Consider the following 21,668-nt stretch of genomic DNA (forward strand, 5'->3'; position numbering starts at 1 on the left):
GGAATTTTAAGGAAATACTAGGTATCTCACTAACAGCTTTTGAGTAGTATTTTGTGGTTTGTCATTGATCTTTGATGACAACTTACCAAGTTTTAACCTTGGAAACACATTCTGTTTCTTTAAAACAGAAGAAGAAAATGGTTATTTTAAATTCTTAATGTGGTTTGAGTTCTCATTTTACTGTGGGAAATGGATTTTTCCAAGCTCGGCAGGGAACTGGTGTGCTCAGCATTCACTCAGGCAGGAACCCAGCAGTCAGTTGTACAGCTTCAGGGCTTCTGTGCTGGGGTTTGAGAGCATGGAGAGGCATATCAGTCTCTCTTTAAACCTGCCACTGTGTAAACTGGTCTGATTTTTCTCTTCCCGCCCCTTCTTCTCTAAAGATTTATGATATTCAGACTGGCAACAAGCTGTTGACTCTGTTTAACCCAGATCTTGCCAACAACTACAAGAGGAACTGTGCCACCTTTAATCCTACAGATGATCTTGTCTTAAATGATGGCGTCCTCTGGGATGTCCGCTCTGCACAGGCTATCCACAAGTTTGACAAATTCAACATGAATATCAGTGGTGTTTTCCATCCAAATGGGCTGGAAGTCATCATCAATACAGAAATTGTATCCTTGCCACTCGTGTCTTTCCATTTGTTACCTGATTTGTTATGCAGAGATATTTCAGTACTACTTTCTACCTGCTCTATAGAAATCAGTTGCTAGACATGAAAAGAGGAGAGTGGGTAGCTTACTTAGCATTTAAGGATATCGGATTATTTGCAGGAATATCAATATTATGTGTTGGCATTTAAAGTATCAGTGCCTAGTAGGAAGAAAAATGATACATTGGGCTGGAGAGATGGCTTAGAGGTTAAGAGCACTGCCTGTTCTTCCACAGGTCCTGCGTTCAATTCCCAGCAACCACATGATGGCTCACAACCATCTATAGTAAGATTTGGTGTTCTCTTCTGGCCTATAGGCACACATGGCAGGCAGAACACTGTATACGTAATAAATAGAAATAAATCTTAGAGAAAAGGAAATGACACTCAGTTTCCATGAGGTGTAGAGAAGAACCTCTTTGGGTTGGGGGTATGTAGCTTCTTTGACAGAGTGATTGCCAAGCCTAGCGCAGTCCTACCCAAGTGCTCTCAATTTTGTATAAAACAGTTTCCCTTAATCACATCCCTCCTAGTGGGACCTTCGAACTTTCCATCTTTTGCACACTGTTCCTGCTCTGGACCAGTGTCGCGTGGTGTTTAACCACACCGGGACGGTGATGTATGGAGGTAACAAGCCCTTTGCTTCATTCTCTTTCCTCATTCAACACTCACACTTAATTGGATGCTTCACTTTTAGAAGTTTTCACTTGTGAAAAGCAGTTAAATTAAAAGCTTAAAAAAAAAAAAAAAAAAAAAAAAAAGAACAAATGATGACAAAAGAGAAGATGAACATTTTTGTTGTTATAGGAGAAAAAGCAATTATTTTAAAGATAATTTTGTTGTTGTTGTTGTTTTGGTTTTTTCTTTTTTGAGACAGGGTTTCTCTAAATAGACTTGGCTGTCCTGGACTCACTTTGTAGACCAGGCTGGCCTTGAACTCACAGAGATCTGCTTGCCTCACATCCAGCTTTTCTTGGGATATTTTATAAAACTTCAGCTACAATACTTACTGAGAGATTGAGCCTATTGTGTGCTGCAGTGTGTTGGATATGTAATGAGGACTCCTGGGGAAGAACTAACTAAAAGCAGAATAAATTGGTTTGCAAGGATACTCACTAAAATCTTAGTTGACCTTTATAATTCCCTCATTTGTGGGTCACTTGTGTTTTTGGTACTTAGCACTGTTTCATTACTCTCCTCCCCGTTAGCAATGCTGCAGGCAGATGACGAAGATGACTTATTGGAAGAGAGGATGAAAAGCCCTTTTGGGTCATCCTTCCGAACATTTAATGCAACTGATTATAAACCTATAGGTAAGTCTGAAAAGGGCTGATACTGTTCATTGTTTCCTTTATGTTTTTGTATCCTTCCTTAAAAATCCTCCATTTTTCCAGGAGGACTTCTTACTGACAAATACAGAAGTTATAGAAATACCTATGAATATTGGCCCTTAAGATTTTTTTAAATGTATGCCTGTGTATGTCTGTGTAAGGGTATGCCCATGAGAGCTCAGGTGCCCACAATAGCCATAGGCATCAGATCCCCTTGTTGGTTACAGGTGGTTGTGAACCACCCAACATGGGTGCTGAGGACTGAGCTTGGACCCTCTGCATGTATGCCCTCTTAACTGTTGAGCCATCTTTCTAGTCTTAAATATTGTCCTTTAATTCATTCCTGTAAACAAAAAGCAGGCATTTAGGTGGGTCGCAGCAATACTTTAATTCTCAGTCACATGTTACTTTTCAGCAACTATTGATGTGAAACGGAACATCTTTGACCTGTGTACAGACACCAAAGATTGCTATCTTGCTGTCATTGAGGTAAGGAGGGCTTTCAGAGACACTTTTCTTTTGTTCTGGTATTTAAGGTAATTTCCAAGTTATATTTAGGCATTTTATTTGACACCAATGTATTCTAAAGTAATATTCCTGATAACTTACTCGATTGCTAGGGCTTGGGAGATTTGTAGTCTTAAGAGAAACAGTGAGAAAAACCCCCTTTTCAGTTCCTGGCTTCTGAGCTCAGATTGCCCTTCCTTCCTCAGAGGAGGGTTTGTCTCCCATTCAAGGTGAGATGAGCTTGGTCCAGTGGTTGTTGCATCTCCTGTGCTCACAGCTACCACTGCCTAAACGTCTGTCCTGTTTTCCCCCAACTCTGTTCTAGGTGTAACATTTTCAGAGTCAGCCAAATAATTGTAGGAACTGGCAGCTTTGTTAGTTACAGGGTCAAGGAAGGCAAAAGGCGCCAGTCAGAGCTGTAGTGTGGAAGTAGGCCCTCTGACTCACTGCTTACTTCAGGATGGCCGCTCCATTTCAGAATCAAGGCAGTATGGATGCTCTGAACATGGACACGGTATGCAGACTTTATGAAGTGGGCAGGCAGCGTCTGGCAGAAGATGAGGATGAAGAGGAGGACCAGGTCAGAGATCTTTGAATTTTCTGTTTAAGCTTTGGGGTATATGTGCTCTGCTCTTCTGTTGGAGGGGATTTCTTATTGATTGATTGATTTTTTATTTTATATTTTTTGGAGACAGGGTTTCTCTGTGTAGCCTTGGCTATCCTGGACTCACTTTGTAGACCAGGCTGGCCTCAAACTCACAGAGATTCCCCTGCCTCTGCCTCCCAAGTGCCAGGATTAAAGGTGTGGCACCATGCCTAGCAGTTGGAGGGGATTTTTAAGATAAGTCTTCTACATGCTGCCATATTTGGAAGACCTGTTAATATGTCTGAAACTTACAGAAAGTGAAATTTTGTTAGTATAAAGCTTTTTTTAGATGGATGTATTACAACACTCATTTAAAACAAAAAGGGAGTAGGAAACTGCTGTCAGTAGTACAAGGTTTTAAATAAGCAAAGTAGTATTGCTGAGATACCTACTGTCTCAGTACTTAGGATGCTAAAATGGAAGGCTTGCAATTTTGAAGCTAGCTTAGTCTACACAGCTCAGCTACCTGATCAGCCCATATCTCAAAGCACAAATCTGAAACCAGAATGGTAACAATAACAACAAAAAAACCAAGTACCTAGTGATCCCATGCTCCCTATTTATGATGTGCTGTCTAGCAATCTCTGATTTTACTTCCATGCTTCTTATAGTGTCCTTTTGGGGCTTCAAGATAGCAGCTTCTGTAGGGCCAGTGAGATGGCTCATTGGTTAAAATTGCTTGCTGGCAAGTCTGATGATCTGAATTCAGTTCCCTGGACTCAGGTAGTAAAAGGAGGAAAAGCCATTTTTTTCTAAGTTTTCCAAGTTGTTCTTTAACCTCCACATGTGCGTTGTGCCACCCCCGCCCCCTCATGTGAATAATGGTAATAAGAAGAGAAGCAGATGTCATACTCCGGTGTCCCGGGTAAGCCAGGCAGTCACTTCTGCTGGAGATGGGTGCTAGTAAGAGTGGAATGACTAGGTAAGGATCGTCTTGATGGTTTTGAGAAATTGAAACATAAGCATGATACAGATAGGCTGTTTAATGTCCCATGGTCTTAGCTTTGCCTTTCTCACAAGTCAGGTCTGTGCTGTTGATGTTTGCTGTGTCACCATCAGTTTTGAAGAGTGTCTCCAACTTGAGAGCATCAGCGGCATTTCATGATGCTGGGCTCACAGTGGTCCTGCAGGAGGACCCTCTTAGTGTACTTCCTTTGTCCTGTTCAAAGGGTCTGCTACAGAGTTGACACCGTTGAAATTGAAGGATTAGCGTTTGACTCCAGATTATGAGGGGCAGTAAAATAGCCCTTTCTAGATCTTGAGTTAATTTCTTCACTTTTAATCTTGGTCCTACAGGTAAGGGACCTGGATGGGATGTGCCATAGGGTGAGAAGAACTCTGCTCTCTCCATTTGCTTTCTTTCTTTCTTTTTTTTTTTTAAAGATTTATTTATTTATTTATTTAATATATATGATAATGCACACCAGAAGAGGGCATCAGTTCACATTATAGATGGTTGTGAACTGCCATGTGGTTGTTGGGAATTGAACTCAGGACCTCTGGGAATTGAACTCAATCAGGACCTCTGGAAGAGCAGCAGCCAGTGCTCTTAACTGCTGAGTCATCTCTCCAGCCCTACAAAAATATTTTAAAGTTTAACTTTCTTTTTTTCTCTTGCTCCCTTTTGTGCATGCTCTCTCTGTTTCTTTTGTGGCACTAGACTGATGAACACAGGTTAAGCACACCCCAGCCCCTTACTGTTTTTAACTTTGACCTAGGGTATAACCAAGTTGCCCATGCCCTGTTAAAACAACAAAACCAAACCCCAAAGCAAATTTACAAAACAAACAACAGCACTAGAACAAAACAAAACAAAAACAAAAAAAACCACTCACACACACATAAAAAAAACCCCAGCAGTTTTCTGTGTGCAGTAGGCTAAGGACTCAGGTTCTTCTTTAACACACTTTAGTGTTGATTAAACAAGGGTGATTTGTTGTGCAGCTTTGAAATTCTGGTGTTGGGTTCCCTGTTTGGCTTTACAGTTACAAGCGCATCATCTGCCCCCTGATTGCCAGGCAAGCCCTGCACACGGGGTGGCTGGGCATATTGAGCTGTACATTTGAAGCAAGCTTGATATGTACTTTAAATTACTCGTGTAACATCATTATGCCCGCCTTCCGTATTTTTGAAGATTGTAAGGCTGTGGGCTGCAGGCTCCTCTGGGGATCAGCAGTGAGTCCTAGTGTCTGTCTTTTAAGGTGGAGCTTGAAAGGAAGCTAGGGTTGCTCAGGACAGGTAAAGGGCTGTTCATTCTGTTGGCTTCATTCCTGAGTGCCTGGGGTGGGGAGAGAGGCAAAGACTGAAGGTAGGCTGTAGCTTTGCAGTCAGGGACCTTTATGAAGTAGCAAGCGAACCTAAGTGTGGCACTTCTCTCCCCACCCTCTCCAGGGAGCATGTGTTAAGAAAAAGACCAGTTCTGTGTGTGAGTCTGCTTGGCTTTCCCTTTGAATAATTAAGTCAGAAAGATGATGGAATGAGGACAGGTTGTTGTTAAGGGCTCTGACTTTATGGTTCTGAAAGAACAGTAGAGGTTATCCCAGCATGGATGCCAGTGTCTAAGTATGCAGGCTCAGGTGGGCCCTGGCAAGTTGCTCTGGTACCCAGTGTGTAGATGAGTGCGAAAACTTTCTAGCCCAGAGGGTCTTTGCTGTGTGCATAGGTGTGTGGCATGGGCAAGCTAGGACTACTTTCAGATTGCTCAGAATTTAAGCTAAGTTCACTGTGCGCTAACACCTGCAGTCTGCTACCACCCGCCACATTTCAAGTTTAAAAGGCAGATGTTTGGGACAAGTATTATATTATTTATCATTATTAGTCCCCTTTGTATCATTATTGTGCTGATCCAAATTGTTTCTAGACTATTGTGATGGTGTGATGTATTTACAGTTCCCATTGGATCTTTCTTCATTACCTTTTTGAATGCCTCCTTGAATTTTTTAAATGCCCACTTTGGTTTATATGCTTCACCTGATTTTTAAAACTAGACTTTTCATTTTCATATGAGTTATTTGCTATTCAAAATTTTATCCTGGTCTTGCTACCTGCTCTTTGGTCTTCTCAGATGGTTTGGGTGTCTCATGTGTGGCTTAGGGATGCAAGCAAGCACCTGTGACCAACACCTTTGAATTTGCCTTTTCACCTTAGCAAAACAAGTTCAGGGTAATGAATGGTCAGTTGCCTTAAAGTACTTGTATAAAATGGTAGTTATTGAGAGAACTTTATTGAGATGCATTTTAAATACCACAAATGTAATTCCCATTTCAATCATTGAAATGGCTCAGCATTTAGTCATTTGCTGTCTAGTTGTGGGTTCCGTTCTGCGGGAGGCTGGGCTGAGGATCTGGTCCCAGAGCTTTCTTCAGCCTTCTGGAGGCCAGCTGAAGAAGGCCTTGTCCTGAGAACCGGTCACCAGGAAGGCCTCCTGGGCAGGAGGGACCTTTCAGGCCAGATTCCCCAGCTTCAGCACTGGATGGGAAGGGAGCCTCTGACTTGTGAAAGGCCAGATAACTGAACGCACTTGGTTAAAATAAAGACAGTCAAGAGTCAAAGAGCGAGATTTTAATTCACTAAGCTTAATGATAGAAGAAAGACAAAGACAGGGAGCTACAGAAGGAGAAACGGGGAATGCGCCTGCCAACCCTCAACCTCTGGGTTTTTAAACCAACGTACCTCAATAGCAGGAGACACTCCCAGGACACTTCCAGGGACTTGTCTCTGGGGCACCTTTGATATGTCTTTCTTCAAAGAGCCAGCTTTTGACACCTTTTCTGCAGGTTTGGGGGAGTCTGGTGAGTTCATGTCAGCAGGGCGTACACTCACTTATAACCAGCTTCGTTGGGGCACAAAGCTTACCAGGAGGGTGTGTCTCCTCCACCTACAGACAAAGGCCCGCATCTAGTCTGATGCCTGAATTCAGTCCCCAAAACTATATGTTGGAAGGAGAGAACAGACTCCCACAAGATGTCCTCTAATCTATGTACATACTCGAGCACATCACACACGCACACACATGCACGCACACACATGCATGCACACACATGCATGCACACTCATGCATGCACGCACACATGTATGCGCAAGTGGAAAAAGTTGCCAATTATTCTGAGGCTTAAATAAGTTTGGAGATTTTACAGAAAGTGATGAACTGACCATCATGTTGATGAGTGAAATGTACTGGAAGACTTAGCCTTCCATAGTTGGTCCTGAGGCAGCTACTCTGCATGGCTTCTGGCAGTTCATAAGAGCACTGATGAGCTGTCACCTGCTAGAGGTCATATTATTCACTCAGTGTTTGGTGTGTGCATTACAAAAAGCTAATTTAGTCAACTTTGTTGTTGGCTTTTAGGGGAAAATTCTGAAGCCAAAGATTGAAGATTGATAATTTTTTTCTAGATTTTGAAAAGTCAGTAGTTGTCAGTTAAATACTATTAACTTTAAGTTTATTAAGAAGACTCTGAACAAGGGAATAATGTTTTCTTTTTTCATCTCTGTTTGGAATCTGTGCTTCCTGTGTGTTCTCCACTGCCTAGAAGCGGATGGTGAGTCCACACCAACTGCATCCCTGGCCAGAGGTGAATGTGCTGACTCCTGAAAGGGTCTTTTTTTTTTTCCCCCTTTCCTTAAAAAAAAAAAAGGAAAAAGAAAAAGAAATGAAAGCTGGATGTGGTGGAGCATGCTTATAACCCCAGCACTCGGGAGGCAGAGGCAGGCAGATCTCTGAGTTCGAGGCCAGCCTGGTCTACAAAGCGAGTCCAGGACAGCCAGGGCTATACAGAGAAACCCTGTTTCAAAAAAAAAAAAAAAAAAAAAACCAAAAACCAAGAAGAAAATTGTTCTAGAGTTAAATTCTGTCAGTAAAGAGAGAAAAGCACATGTGTCTGTCACACGGAAAGAAGCTGTGATGTTTTAGGACAGTCCAGGAACAGCGCTAAGGCAGTAGGAGTGTGAAGTAGGTGAGTATGGAACAGTAAATGTTGGACAGTAGCATTGTATCTGAATTTTTAAAAAAAAAAGTTTTCCTTGTTTTGGACTAACTGTCTTAATGTATGGCCCGGAATTTGGTTTTCTGATGGGTTATATTTTGGAAGGAAATATAGGCTATAAGCCATTTCTCTTAAAAAACAGATATTCTAGAATTTTGAGATATCTATGTACAAATGCTACACTAAATAAATTAAGCACAGCTGTGAATATTTTACACAAATCCTGAAGAACCAGATAGTTTGGTTTGTAGCACAGGTGGCTAATGGCATTGCGGGGACTTACTTGTGATTCTGTCCTGGGGAAGGTGAGGCAGCCAAAAGTGGAGCTTGAGAGCTGTGAGTGCTTGAGCTAGCATCTTCATGTTCTTAATTAGGAATTCATATCACAATTCCACTTGTTCAAACTTCATCCACAAAAACTTACTTCTTGGGCATGGTAGTCCAGTGTGCTTTGCTTCTGGCACTCAGGCAGTTGTATCTTTCTGAGTTTGAGGCCAACTTTGTTTACTCTAGTGAGTTCTAGCTCAACAAGGCTACATAGTGAGACCCTCTCTCAAACAAACCAAAATAGCAATTATAAAGTACCACTGAAAAATTACCCCACAGCTGGTCAGCTGGTCTTCATGCTAATAGAGTTTGGGCTCAGTAGAGGCAGCCTGATTTCAGAGCACATCATAACTTGTGGAGTGTTATAGGCAGAAGCCAGCTGTCCCTGTGTGAGAAAAAGACTAAGTGAGCAAGTGTGGTAGTCTTTTCAACATAAGATAGGCGGAAGGCACTTGGGACCTGAGTGCTAAAGAGAAATTGCTAGATTTGAGGAGCTGAATCTCTGTATAAGGAGTGAGCCGCAGTGGATGAAGTGTGCAGATGGCTGAGGCAGGGATGTAAAAAACACACCTGTGGTAACAGGCTCCCAAGGTGGATTCATGCCCCGAGCAGGAAGCTTGCCAGAGTCAAGTTTAGGGCCAGACACCAGAGGAGGGAGTTTTGGCCTTTGATCTGGCAGGAGGAGGGTGGGTTGTTAGCTGCAGGCTGTAGGGGCTTTGGATAATCATGAAATTGACTCAGATGAGTTCAGAGAGAAAAGCATTTTATACTTCATTCAGTTCTAAAACTTATTAGTAACTTTTAAAATGCCCTGGTCCTTAGTTCCTATAAACTCTTTTAAGTCCTTAGGGAAGACTTGAGAGGGAAGACTTATTTAGATAGCAAGAGAGAGTTCGTGCTGTCTCAGGACTGTGGCTCACAGATTGCTCTAAAGGTTGCTTCCTTAGAATATCTTTTTGGGTACAACATAGGCTTAGACTCTTTCGCAAAATTCAGATAGGTCTGGGAGCCTTTGTTCCATGATCCAGGTTTCAAATTGACGTTGCCAGTAAGATGGACACACCCATCTGTGACAGCACACGCACCAGCATTGGTCGTTCAGAGTAGAGACATTGAGGGTAATACAGTGTGCCTCACTTCCTCCTCAGTCTGCTCTTCCTTTCCAGTTGGCCTTCCAGAGTTAACGGGCCAACCCTCAGCCTAACAGCTGCATTGTAGATGCTGGGGCTGACCCTGGTCTTCAGCAGTGCTCTTGATTTGGACACTTCTCAGTTCTTCTTAAACTTGTCTTTGGCTGGAGTAGTAAACATTTGTGCTTGCCTGACACGAATGATGTCCTGGTTTGTATCCCAACCCCATACATTCTACTCCCTTGAACCTCCCCGCAAACTCCCCTAAAAAGCTTGAAGGTTGTGCTGTTAATAATTTTTTGTTTGTTTTTGACAGGTCTCATCTGTCATAAATTTTAAACATAATTGTTTTGTTCCATATGGAGTAGAGAGACATATGGTCCTGGATTCTTTCCTTTTTGGTTATTATTATTATTATCATTTTTCCCCTCTGATTATTTTTAACTTTGGTCCTTTGCTAATAGATGATAGCTAATTTTGGTCAAGGCAATGGAAATGTGCTTGCAAAGGAGCTGAAGTTATGATCTGATGACCACTTTGGGTTTCTCCTGATTGGCTCCCTCTGGTTTATCTTCTATGTGTGTGAGCTTGTCTGTGTTATTCACTTGGCTTCCTCCAGACACTTTTAGCTCCTTTCAGGTGGATCAGTGCTTAGTAACTGCTGAGTCTCTGTTTCTGGAAATTATATATAACCACAGCTGTAGGATAGTAGTCTCCAGCGTGTCCCCCTCCCCCTCCATAGTCACATACTAGTGCATGTTAGAATCTCTGGACAGCATTAGTTTTCCCCGTGTAGCTGCGATACATAAATTGTTGAAAGTATAAATCACTGCATCAAACAGCTTAATCAAGACCTCTATACAGGTTACAGAGATGGCTGAGTAAGTAAAGTGCTTGCCAAACAACTATGAGCCTGAAATTGAACCCACAGTAGCAGACAACTGTCATCTCACAATTCCATAGTGAGTGGGGAGGAGAGACAGGAGAATCCCCAGAGGCCTGGAGACCAGACTAGATAATATGGTAGAAGAACAAGTGATTCTATCCTCTCTTAAATAAGGTGGAAGATGAGGATCAACACCTGAGGTTATCCTCTGACCTCCACATGTGTTCTGTGGCACACATGTGCCCAGCTGTACTAACACCCAAAGAAAACACACACACACACACGCGCGCGCGCGCACACACGCGCACACACACACGCCCCCCCCACCCCCCCCCCCCCAGAGTCCTTAAAGCAGAGCTGCTTGGCAAGTCTGTGTTATATTATAGCCCTGATTTTTTTCTTCACTGTGGTGCTGGGGTTTGAACCCAGGGTCTTGTCAACAAAGTGCTTATTTTTTTTAAGGTGAGTGGCAGGAGATTTAGAATCCAGGGTACCTAGAGAAAATGTTTCACCGTTTTTCTGGTAGGTTCGTATCTTTGGTAAATTACTGTTGAATAGAAGAATGGATGAGGTTTCTGGCACTCTGTCTATCATGTCTGTCTGTCTATGATCTGTCTGTATCTATCATCTGTCATTGCTGTATAGCAGGAAAGATAGGTGTCTATTTACTCTGTCTTGTGCGTCTGCTTTGTTGAAGTGTTCATATTGAGCACTTAGCAGCTCTGGTAGGGATCTGCCTGTTGTGTAGGAGCTGAGGGGTTTAGGAGCTGGGCAGCTCAGCAGCTGTGTTCTTTCTAGAATGTGTTTTGCTAGAATGTGGAGCTTTACATTTCAGGCAGACCTTTTGTTCCAGTGTCTGAGCTCACTTTGGTTGATGCAGGAGGCGAAGAGTCCCCCTGGTCTATCAAGGTTATTGATGGCCTTTGAGACACCTGTGAGGCAGATTTTCTGTTTCTTTGCATAAGAGCTCCACGACCAGCCTGGTCTACAAAGTGGGTCCAAGGGAGCCAAGGCTACACAGAGAAACCCTGTCTTGAAAAAACAAAAACAAACAAAAAAAAGTTAAGAGTTGGGAGACAGTTGGCATGGTTACAAAGCCTGACAGGAAAATGGGGTGCCTGACTCCACAGGGTGACTCTTCGCCTTTTGGAGGGTCAGTAATCCTTGCTGAGGTGATTTCAAATGCCTTAAACATAGTTGCCTGTCCCAATCACCACTGGCAAGTCTGTTCTACTAACAGTTTATTCCTCTGTCCCCTTGGATAGGAATTACCACATGGTCCATGTGGGTTAAGCCTTTGTGTTTGTCCTAATGGACTTTATGCTCTCTTATCAGGAAGAGGAAGAACAGGAGGAAGAGGATGATGATGATGATGATGATGATACTGATGATTTAGATGATCTAGACACTGACCAGTTGCTGGAGGCTGAACTGGAGGAGGATGACAACAATGACAATGCAGGAGAGGATGGAGACAATGACTTCTCTCCCTCTGATGAGGAGTTAGCAAACCTTCTAGAGGAGGGCGAGGAGGGGGAAGATGAAGACTCTGATGCAGATGAGGAAGTGGAGCTGATCTTGGGGGACAGTAAGTATTGGGCAGAGTTTGGGATGAGCCTTGGTACCCAGGGCCAAGTCCCTCCTCTTGTACCAACCTAATCCAGAAGACAGCTGTGCTTGGCTTCTGCTGACTCATCACTCGGGTCCCTTGAGGAACGTTCTCCTGTCAGGCTTTGTAAACATGCCACTGGCTCCTACCTCTTAACTTTTTTGTTTGTTTTTGATTTTGTTTTTTCGAGACAGGATTTCTCTGTGTAGCCTTGGCTTCCGTGGACTCACTTTGTAGACCAGGCTGGCCTTGAATTCACAGATATACACCTGCCTCTGCCTCCCTGAGTGCTGGGATTACAGGCTTGTGCCACTATGCTGGGCTCCACCTCTTAACTTTCAAGCAAAGGTTTGTACACTTTCTTTTTTTCTGTCAGAGCAAAGTCAGTGCTTTTTTTTTTTTTTTTTTTTTTTTTTTTGCTTCTCAGGTCTTGTGGTCTCTGTCGCAGCCACTCAGCTCTGCTGTAATAATGAGAAAGCAATCACAGGCCTCACATAAATTGAGGTTTATGGCTGTGTTCTAATAGAACCTATTCTCAAAGTAGGTGGTGAGCTTACAGCTTTTGAATTCCTGCTTTAAAGGTTTGGCGGAAGCATAGCTGTCACCTCAGGGATACGCTGGAGGAGGTCTGAAGGAGCGCTTCACAGGCTCTCTGCCCCTTTGACTGTCGTGTACAAATTAAGGGCCTTTTGTGGGAGAGCCCTTTTCCACATTGCTTTTGGCCAGTCCCTCCTGAAGGCCGAGGAACAAATGGATCTGTTTTATTTCCCCCACTTCTTGTTCTAGAGAACAAACTCGAGTTTGTGTAGTAAATTTCCCACTTTTTCTGAGAGGCCTTTTCCGAAGAACCCCAAATAAGCCAACCACAGCTTTTAAGACTGGGCAGGCAGCACCATCCCACTCTTCCATGTCTGAGCATTGCCGCAGGAGTGCTATTGTTGGCAGACCTCTCCAGCTGTGGTCCTGGTCCTTTGTATTGCTGCCTGAGTGAGAGGGTCTGGTCATTTAGCCGATACAGCCAGCATCCTCACAGGCATGGCAGGCACTCTGTAATGAGAGCTGCTTTTCACAGAGGGGTGTTCACTTGGAATTAGTTAAGAATTAGCTTCTCATTTACAAATGCTCTGTAGCCGTTTGCTGCTACTATACTGAGCAGTAAGAACACATCCATTTACATCATGACAGGAAGCTGTGTTGTGATGGCCTAGGCCAAGCAAACTCCAAGCTGCTCCATTAGAGGGTCTCTGTGCATGGCCCTGCTAGGTGAGAGGTGGGGAACAGTGTGTTTTTAATACAGATACTCCTGTTACATGTACTGTGCATAAACAATACTTATTCTCCACCTCATTTTCTTTAGGACAAATACCTCTTATGTGCTGGTAGAGCTGAGACTGACAGCTGATTGCCTTAGGGGAGACTTAGCAAGTCCCCTCACAGTACCTGAAGCTCTTGGTGGGAGTGGGCTTGCCTGTACCCACCCATCTGCTGTGTATGTTATTTAAAGGTTGAGGTGATTCTGTGGGTTAGCCCCAGGTCATGTCCTGAGAGCCAGGTAAAGACCCAGGGATATTCTTAACAATATATCAATAGTGAGATATTAGAGACAAATTATACCCCCTTTCAATTGTTAGTAATGCAGGTTAGGTACGCTCAGTCAATAGCAAGAAGCTGGTGCCACCTCCATGCGTAAGTGTCACTTGATGTGCTGTTTTTGTTTTTAAATAAAAAATACTTTACCAGAACCCAAGATTTAAAAGTTTTCAAATAGACTAGACAGAAGAGCCAAAAGCTGCTTTTTGAAGGAGAGACTCAACAAAGTTAGAATATTACCCACAAGGGTTGCAAGACTATTATTGGGTGTTCCCTTTTTGTTCAGTCAGTCCTGTTCCTCCCCAAGCCTGCTTACATCGAGAAGTGGCTAGACAGCATATTCCTAAGAACTGAATCCCTGCTTTTAACCAGTATAGAGATCTCCATAAAACAGGGGAAATATAACCTAGACAATGAAAATAAAACTGCTTCCCCATCAGAGATAAGCTAGAGAAACCTTCCTACCCCTCCTCTAACCCTGACAACTGCCTTCATCCACAGGGCTGTGTACTTAATCCATGATGGGGCAGTGAGTGAAAGCAGAGAGCCGCTACCAGTGACCGTGTCCCAACAATCCAGATGACACTTCCAGCTTCTGCTCATGCTTTACAACAGTAAATGAGACATAGATGTGCTAATGTGCATTTAATCACCAGAGGAGCGAAGATATCTGGGCTTTCTATTCTGTAATGTCTCTAAGCCTGTATACCCACCCATTAAATGCAAAGGAAAATGGAAGGAGTCTTGGTAGAGCAGCAGGGCCACCCATGTGGTGATGAGATGGACTCAGGAGTTACTCACGGCATGGAGCCTGATCCACGCTCCAGCTTCCTCTAGGGCGCGGACTTGGTTGCTTTGATAGTAAATTGCACTGTCCCAGTGCTGGGTACAGCTTGCCTTCCAGACACTTTAGCACAGCCCTAGCTTTCCTGCACTGGGATAATACATTTTGGTTATGAAACACTAAGTTCTACATTGGGTCCTACTCTGGCCGGGACAGTTGAGCTGTTTTAGTGTTTCTCTGAAAGGGGGAATTCTGGGCAGCAGTGATGGCACAATTGATGCACATTGACCTCAGCTGTTGCACTTCCATGATAGGTAGGGTTGATCCAACAACACTTGGATTTACTTTATCTTATGGGGCAGCATGGTCATCTCAGATCCTGACTCACCTGACATGGTTTAATGTGTGGCCCAGGTTGGCTCAAGTTCCCCAGTCTGTCTCTCTTCATCTTCTGAGTGCTAGGATTTCAGGGATGTGCCACCACACCCAGCTGCAGGGTTTCCATTGGTCATTTGAATATAAACCCTCTCAATTTGTATTTGGTAACAGTACACCTTCCTTTTGCCATTCTGAAAATTCCTTCTCTCAAAGCAAAGGTAATCTGGAAAACCTTTAATTCTATAAATTAGGAGAATATGGTAACTATAATATTGATGTGTACTATACGACAGCACATGTGGATATTTCTGCTTTGATGCTGAGGTGGAGGCACAGGAGTGGCACCTGCAGCTTTCCCTCAGTTGCTCTTCCCTGTGTTCTATGGGCTGTCCAATGTGGCTATTGCTATCCCTCATGGCTGTCAGTGGAACACAGACTGCGAAACCCGTTTACAAGTATCACCATTACAAGCTTCATTCCGCTTCTCTGAAGGAACTTGGCCTTCCTGAACTTAGAGAGTCTTACATGGTGGAAACCATAGAAACCCACACCCATGGGTTGCTGCTCCAGATACAGAACCCTAGTTCTTGAAAAGAGGCACATTGTTTTCAGGGTCTTTATGCTCAGCTTCTGGGGACCCCTTGCTCTTAAGCCTGGATATTGTAAGGCAACAGCAGGTCAGACCACTGGCGGGATTTACAGTTCATCTGCCTTTGCTGCAAAGACTTCCAGAATGGTAGGTCCTGATCAGAGGCTGGGGAGTGATTGGGTCACAGCACCATTTGGGCCTGAGAAAAGGTTAGGGCATGTAGGTAAAAGTCTGGCCACCTGACCCCTGTTGTATGAGAGGAAGGCTGCTGCTGTGAAGCTCTCTTAGCCATTATTCAGCCCTTAGGTAGAGTTAAGTCTTGGCTTCTCTTTTTACTGTGGGGTAGGGGGTTGAACCCCTTGTCTGTCTTGGGGGGGTGTCTCAGGCAGGTAGGCCTGGCATTGTTGGCTTGCCTATAATGCAAGCACTGGAGGATCCTTAGAAATCTGCAGAGGCATCTGGCAAGGCAGGTGCTGTGTGTGGCACTGGGGAGTAGACAGTGCCTTCTTCCTCAAAATTTTGTCTCAGCAGCTGCTGGGACATGGTCTGGTTAGATTCAGGTGTCAGCATTTATCCTGCGACCACTCCATTGCGTTTCCCACTCCTTACCACGTTGGGCCATTTTTTTGTTTTTCCTTCCTTACCTTGTGCTAGAATTTTCAGGTACCTTGGAGTGGCTGGCGAAGCTTTGTACTTATGGGCACCCCTTTCCACATAGACAAGCCAGGGCTGAGCCCAGGTGTTTCAGGCCTTAGGCTATGTTGCCCACATTTCTGGGCACCTTATGAAAATATTTCCAGTTTTGTTGTTTTTGTTTTTTATTTTTAGGTTTTTTTGAGACAAGAGTTTCTCTGTGTAGCCTTGGCTGTCATGGACTCACTTTGTAGACCAGGCTGGCCTCGAAACTCAGAGATCCGCCTGCCTCTGCCTCCTGAGTGCTGGGATTATACGTGTGTGCCACCACGCCTGGCCAGTTTTGTTATTATTTTTAAAACTTTTAAGATGGTTCACTGGTGAAGAGTAGGACCTGGGTTTGATTCCCAGCATCTACATGACGGTCTTAACTGTCTAGCTCCAGTTCCAGGGGATCTGATGCCTTCTACCTTGTTGGGCATTCGACACACTTGTTGCACAGATAAGCATGCAGGCAAAACACCCATACGCATGTTTTAAGAAAAAGTTTGAATTTCATGCTTTCTAGTGTGTGGAAGTCAGGAAGATAGTCTGCGGGAGTCAGTTCTCTGCCATGTAGGCTCCAGGGGTAGAACTCAAGTTGGCAGGCTGGGTGGCAGGGACCTCTGCTGCAGGCGTACTTTATAGCCCTTTTCCATAGCTTCTTGAATAAAAACTAGGCCTTAAGTGTACTTACCAGTTTTCTTGGACTTTGCTTGGCATGGTGTACCTTTGAGGGTCCTTTGGTGGAGGGAAGTTAGGACAAGGTCTCACTGTAACCAGGTGGGCCTTGAACCGGTGCGCCTTCCGCTTTAGTCTTCCAGATTAGGACTGTAGATAGGTCCTGCACCGTTGGCTTTGAGGAGCTCTTTTGCTCCCAGTTAGTTTCATTCCTCAGTGGATTCTTCCAGAAGGGTTAATGAGTTCATTCCTTGCCTGCAGAGTGAGTCTGGGGCCCTTGGTCTCTGTGTTTCTGCTGACTTCCTACTTGTTTGTGACAGATAGCTGTTTCTGTAGCTGCATGACAAGGATTGAGTCCTGGGATTGTTTGCCTTTGTAGGTTCTGAGGCCTGGAGAAAGGGATTGAGCCTGCTTATCATTTTAAAAATAAATTTTAGTGTGTCCACATAAGGTATCCATTATCAAAGTGTGGGGATTCATATAAAAAGTTGACTCTAGTGAAAAGATGAGCATAGTTACTATTTCATCATCACCCACTTTCTTTGGCAAGAGCAGCTAAGAAATCTCATTAGGTCTGATCCAGAAAATAACTATTATTTGTATTGTTGTTGTGTTAGCACTCTAGACTTGTTTATCTGTCACATCTGCTACTTTAAAGCGGTTGACTTCGCCCCTCCTCTTCCTTTCTCCCAGCCCTGACCAGGCTGGTCTGGAACTCACTTCGACAGCCCACCATCCTCCCTTTTTAGTGTTTCTTGGGGGTCAGGATCCTGCCATAAGGACACAGTAGGCTAGGGGCAGGGACCTCTGTGCTCCTCTCAGCCCTGTCCCTGTGCAGCCCAGTGCCCTGGTGGAGGCTTGAGGACACTTGCTTGATCCCTCTGGGGCATCCCAGGCAGGAAGCAGGGACTCCAAGTTCAGGTCTTTTGAAAGGCAAGAGAGCCAGAGATCCCAGGGTGGCTGTTGTTGTCAGCAACAGGCATATTCTCTGGAGCCAAGCTCCAAGGAGTTAATTGATGTGTTTTCTACTTTCTGGAAAGTGGTAATTAACCCTGCTCAGGCATAAGTCTGTTGAATGCAGGGGTGTCCTACAGTCCTAGCATATAATTGTCTCTCCCTTCTCTTACCTTTCAGCAGACAGCTCGGACAACTCTGATTTGGAAGATGACATCATCTTATCTCTGAATGAGTGATGTGCCATCCCCTCTTGGAAGAGAATCTTGGCAGGCAAGAGTGAATGAATTCAGAACACCTGCCTTTTGCTGCCTCCCAGGGCTGTCTGTTAAGGAGCTGTGTGCCCTACATTCAGAGGACTATGATTTAGTGTCTCCCTGGAATCTGAGGGCCTTTCTAAAAAACAATAACAACCACAAAAAGGAAAAAAAAAAAAGCCTACAGGGACTAGGCCCTAGTTTGCGTCCCCTCTTCCTAGGACGGACATAACTTTCCTCAAGGGAAAAAAACAAACATGTCTCTGGGTTTCACAATATATTTTCTTTGTATAATGTTCTTTACTTAAAGAACAAGAAATAGTTTTTTATAAAACTTTAAAATGAAAAAAAAAAAAAAAAAAAAACCAAACAAACAAAAAACAAAAAACAAGAACCAAACACCAACAGGCATTTATAACCGCGGGTCTGAGCTTACACCGCCAGTCTTCACTTCATTTTCTTTGGAAGAAAATGACGGTAAAGAACAATATAGAGGCATTTTTACATACGTATTTAAATGAAGAGGAAAATCGTGGTTTCTTAAATTGATAAGGATTAAGAATATTTTATTATAAATATAATATATGATTTTTTAACCTGTTTTGTTGCCTCATATGCTGTCAAGTTAATTTGTTTTCCTTTGTGCTAGACGGGAAAGGAAGGCACGGCCTGCTTACTGGGGAAAATGCCTAACTCCCTACTTTGTGGCCAGGCAGCAGACAGTCATGTGGACCCTGGTTTTGTGGAGTTGAGAGAACTTTAGGGGTATAAATTCACTCCCTCTCTTTCTCTTTGTGATTCAGTTTTTCAAAAGTCTTTTTTTCCCTTCCCTTTCTCCCCAATGTGGAAATTACAAATCAAAGGTCTTTTTCTTTAATGTAAAGTGTATTTATTTAAAAAAAAATACAAAATAAACTACAAGTCTGTCTTTGTTTATGCCCTTTCCTTGTTTTCTTTCACCCAAGTGGGGTTTCCCTGTCTCCTCAGTTCTTCAAAGACCACACATGACTTGTGAGGAAGGCAGAGCACTCCACAGTGAGAGAACACAGCCTTCCCACAGCACGTCCTCAGGGAAGACAGTGGCTGTCGCTTCTGCCTGGCCTGAAATTACTGGAGGCCTTGTGAGGATAACAATGGGGGTGGAAGGGGTCGGGTGGCCTCCATCTCTGTCCACAGGTGACCTTTAAGGAACATGCTGGCCACCCCTTGACTGGGATTAGGGGGACTCGGGCAGTTTTAGTGCTAAAAGTTGAGAGGTACTTGAGGCTTGGTCAGGCTGGACTTGCTAAGTATCAGGGGCTCATGTTTTACTCATCCCACTTTTCTTTCCACAGCAAATAGAAAAGGTCAATCTCTGATTTTGCCCACATTCTGGCTCCTGTTTCTGTTACACAGCACTTCACAGCCTCAGACACACTTATCCCTTTTCTGTCAAGGTTGCACTGGTTAGAAGGTAAAGCAACACAGAGCAGTGAAAACTCTGCAGGGGTAAGTAGTGCCTAACCTGACACACTGAAGTGGTCTGTACCAGAGGTGCAGCCTGGTCTTTTAAGAAAGCCTTGGCAAAAGATTGGCTTTCTGTTTTAGGTCCATTTAGGTCGTTACTTGCTTCATGCCGTGGCATTAAATGGTTAACTGGCAGCAGCTGGTAGGTGTCTGGTGCTGGCTCTGAGATAAAGCAAGGTCTCTGTTGTGTCACTAGTGCATCTCATCTGCCAGGAGCTCTTGGGAGCAGCCACAGGCCTCCTGAGGTGGAGATGGCACATTTAATAGGAAACCACAATTCTGGTTGACTTGACAACACTCCCTTGGGAATGTACCTCGTGAGGAAACATCTATCTTCATTGTTCGACTAGGGTTCAAAACCTGAGTTTTTTGTTTTTGTTTGTTTGTTTGTTTGTTTTTTTTTTTTTGCCTTCATGCAACACCACAGGCAGTGCCCGCCTGACTCACCTTCTCTAGGGCTGGCTGAGAGGCCACAGAGCCTGCTACGTCTTAAGGACTAAAAGGAAGTGGTTAAGGTGGTCCAAAGTGAAAGGTTAGGGTGCGGTGTGATTCTTTGCTCAGAACCAGCTAGCACTAGAGCCAAAGGGTGCCCCTTTCCAAAGAGGGTTAGTTAAAGACACTGCGGGTAAGGTGACTTGGTTCTGCCTGGGAAGGGTACCCTTGGGTGATGAAACCTGCTTTGTTACAGGGGCCCAGATGTGCCACAACTGTTCTGTGACATTGTTCAAGACCTGTAAGACAGGCTTTCAAAAATGAGGCCTGCTCTGGTCTCTTTTGTTTGGGATGCAGGGCTGATTGACTTGCTCCAACCCCTGGGGTAGACATACGCAGATAAGTTAACATTCTCTCATGTTAATGCTTTAGAGCAGTGGTTCTCACCTTCTTAATGCTGTAGCCCTTTAATACACTTCATGCTGTGGTGACCCCCCTCTGTAACATTATTTTGTTGCTACTTCATAACTAATTGTGCTACTGTTCTGAATCACAATGTAGCTATTTTGGGAGAGGCTTGCCAGAGGGGTTGTGACCCACAGGTTGACAACAGCTGCTTTAGAGCCATACTTGGTCTATACTGGCCAAGGCCCTCTGCAGTTTGTCCTTGTAGAGGCATGAACCTCCATACAGCCTCCAAGGTCTGTCTGGGGATCACAGGTGCTGCCTCAGGGAGTGGGCCAGACCCTAAGCACCAGCCTGGCTAGAACCTCTGACCAGGGTCCCATTTTCCTCAGCCTGACTGGCTTGGACCACCAAACTGCCACATTCTGAGCCTGGGTGTGGCTCTGTGGTGACAATTGTTGCCTGATCTGGCTTCCTACTTGAGACAGCAAAGGCAGAGCCTAAAATTCCTCAGGCCACTTTGCCTCCCAGCCATAGGATTACTCAGCCTGCTTCTTCCTCACCATAGTTGACAAGGATTTGGGCTCTAGCCCACCACTTAACAACTCTCACAAAGGAGTATCCATTTCCTTACCTGGTATCTGTGTCAGGGCATGGAACACTATGTCACTCATTAAGGACATCTTCCTGGCACTGACTCCCTTGCAGCTCTGAGCACTGTAGTTGGAGTCTGTTTGCCACAAAGCTGGAGGTCTGATGTGGCACAGGCCGCTCTGACAGCCCTGAGAGATCAAAGGAAGCACACTCAAGATTAGCAAGTCAGGCTGCCTCTCACCCTGCACGCTAGTGTTTTGCCTCTAGGACCCCTGGGAATCAGGCAGCTGACTGATACTGCAAGACCCTAAACTATGGGAAGATCAAAAGACTGAACCAGAGGGAACCTAGTCCCATCACACACAAGGCCTCTTGGCATCAATATTGCACTGTTCCTTCCCCCAAATGCAAGACTATACAACTGAAAACTACCCTGTTAAACAGGTGTTCTAACTGGGCGCTTTGTCCAAAAGCCATTGCTCAAACTAAAGCACACATTTAGGGCAGGGAAAAATAACAAAAACTACCTGTAGCTGTTGGCACTGATCTTAGGCCTTTGCTCTGAATGGGCTAGGGTTAGGGTGCGTAACAGGGCCCATACAACATAAGCCTGCTGGCCACCAATGCAGCACAACTTTTAGAAGCAGTGGTGCCAACAACATGACATAGGACACGCGCTGAGGGAAGTCTTCCATTTTTCAAGAACAAAACCCGATTAAACCAGGACTCTGGAGGGATTGAAAAATCCAT

General features: G+C 44.3%; 1 protein-coding gene across 1 annotated transcript in view; it reads left to right on the forward strand.

Annotated features, from left to right (window-relative positions):
• Positions 1-18,358, forward strand: part of Dcaf1 (DDB1 and CUL4 associated factor 1) — a 58,591-nt gene extending 40,233 nt beyond the window's left edge. Inside the window, exons 18-24 of the mRNA XM_051140688.1 lie at positions 384-617; positions 1,189-1,282; positions 1,864-1,968; positions 2,402-2,475; positions 2,972-3,073; positions 11,803-12,055; positions 17,905-18,358. Coding sequence (XP_050996645.1) covers positions 384-617; positions 1,189-1,282; positions 1,864-1,968; positions 2,402-2,475; positions 2,972-3,073; positions 11,803-12,055; positions 17,905-17,963 — 921 coding nt within the window. The 3' untranslated portion in view covers positions 17,964-18,358. The remainder of the gene's footprint in view (positions 1-383; positions 618-1,188; positions 1,283-1,863; positions 1,969-2,401; positions 2,476-2,971; positions 3,074-11,802; positions 12,056-17,904) is intronic.
• The last annotated feature ends 3,310 nt before the right edge of the window (positions 18,359-21,668 follow it).

Source organism: Acomys russatus, chromosome 32, assembly GCF_903995435.1.
Source record: "Acomys russatus chromosome 32, mAcoRus1.1, whole genome shotgun sequence".
Classification (NCBI taxonomy): Eukaryota; Metazoa; Chordata; class Mammalia; order Rodentia; family Muridae; genus Acomys; species Acomys russatus.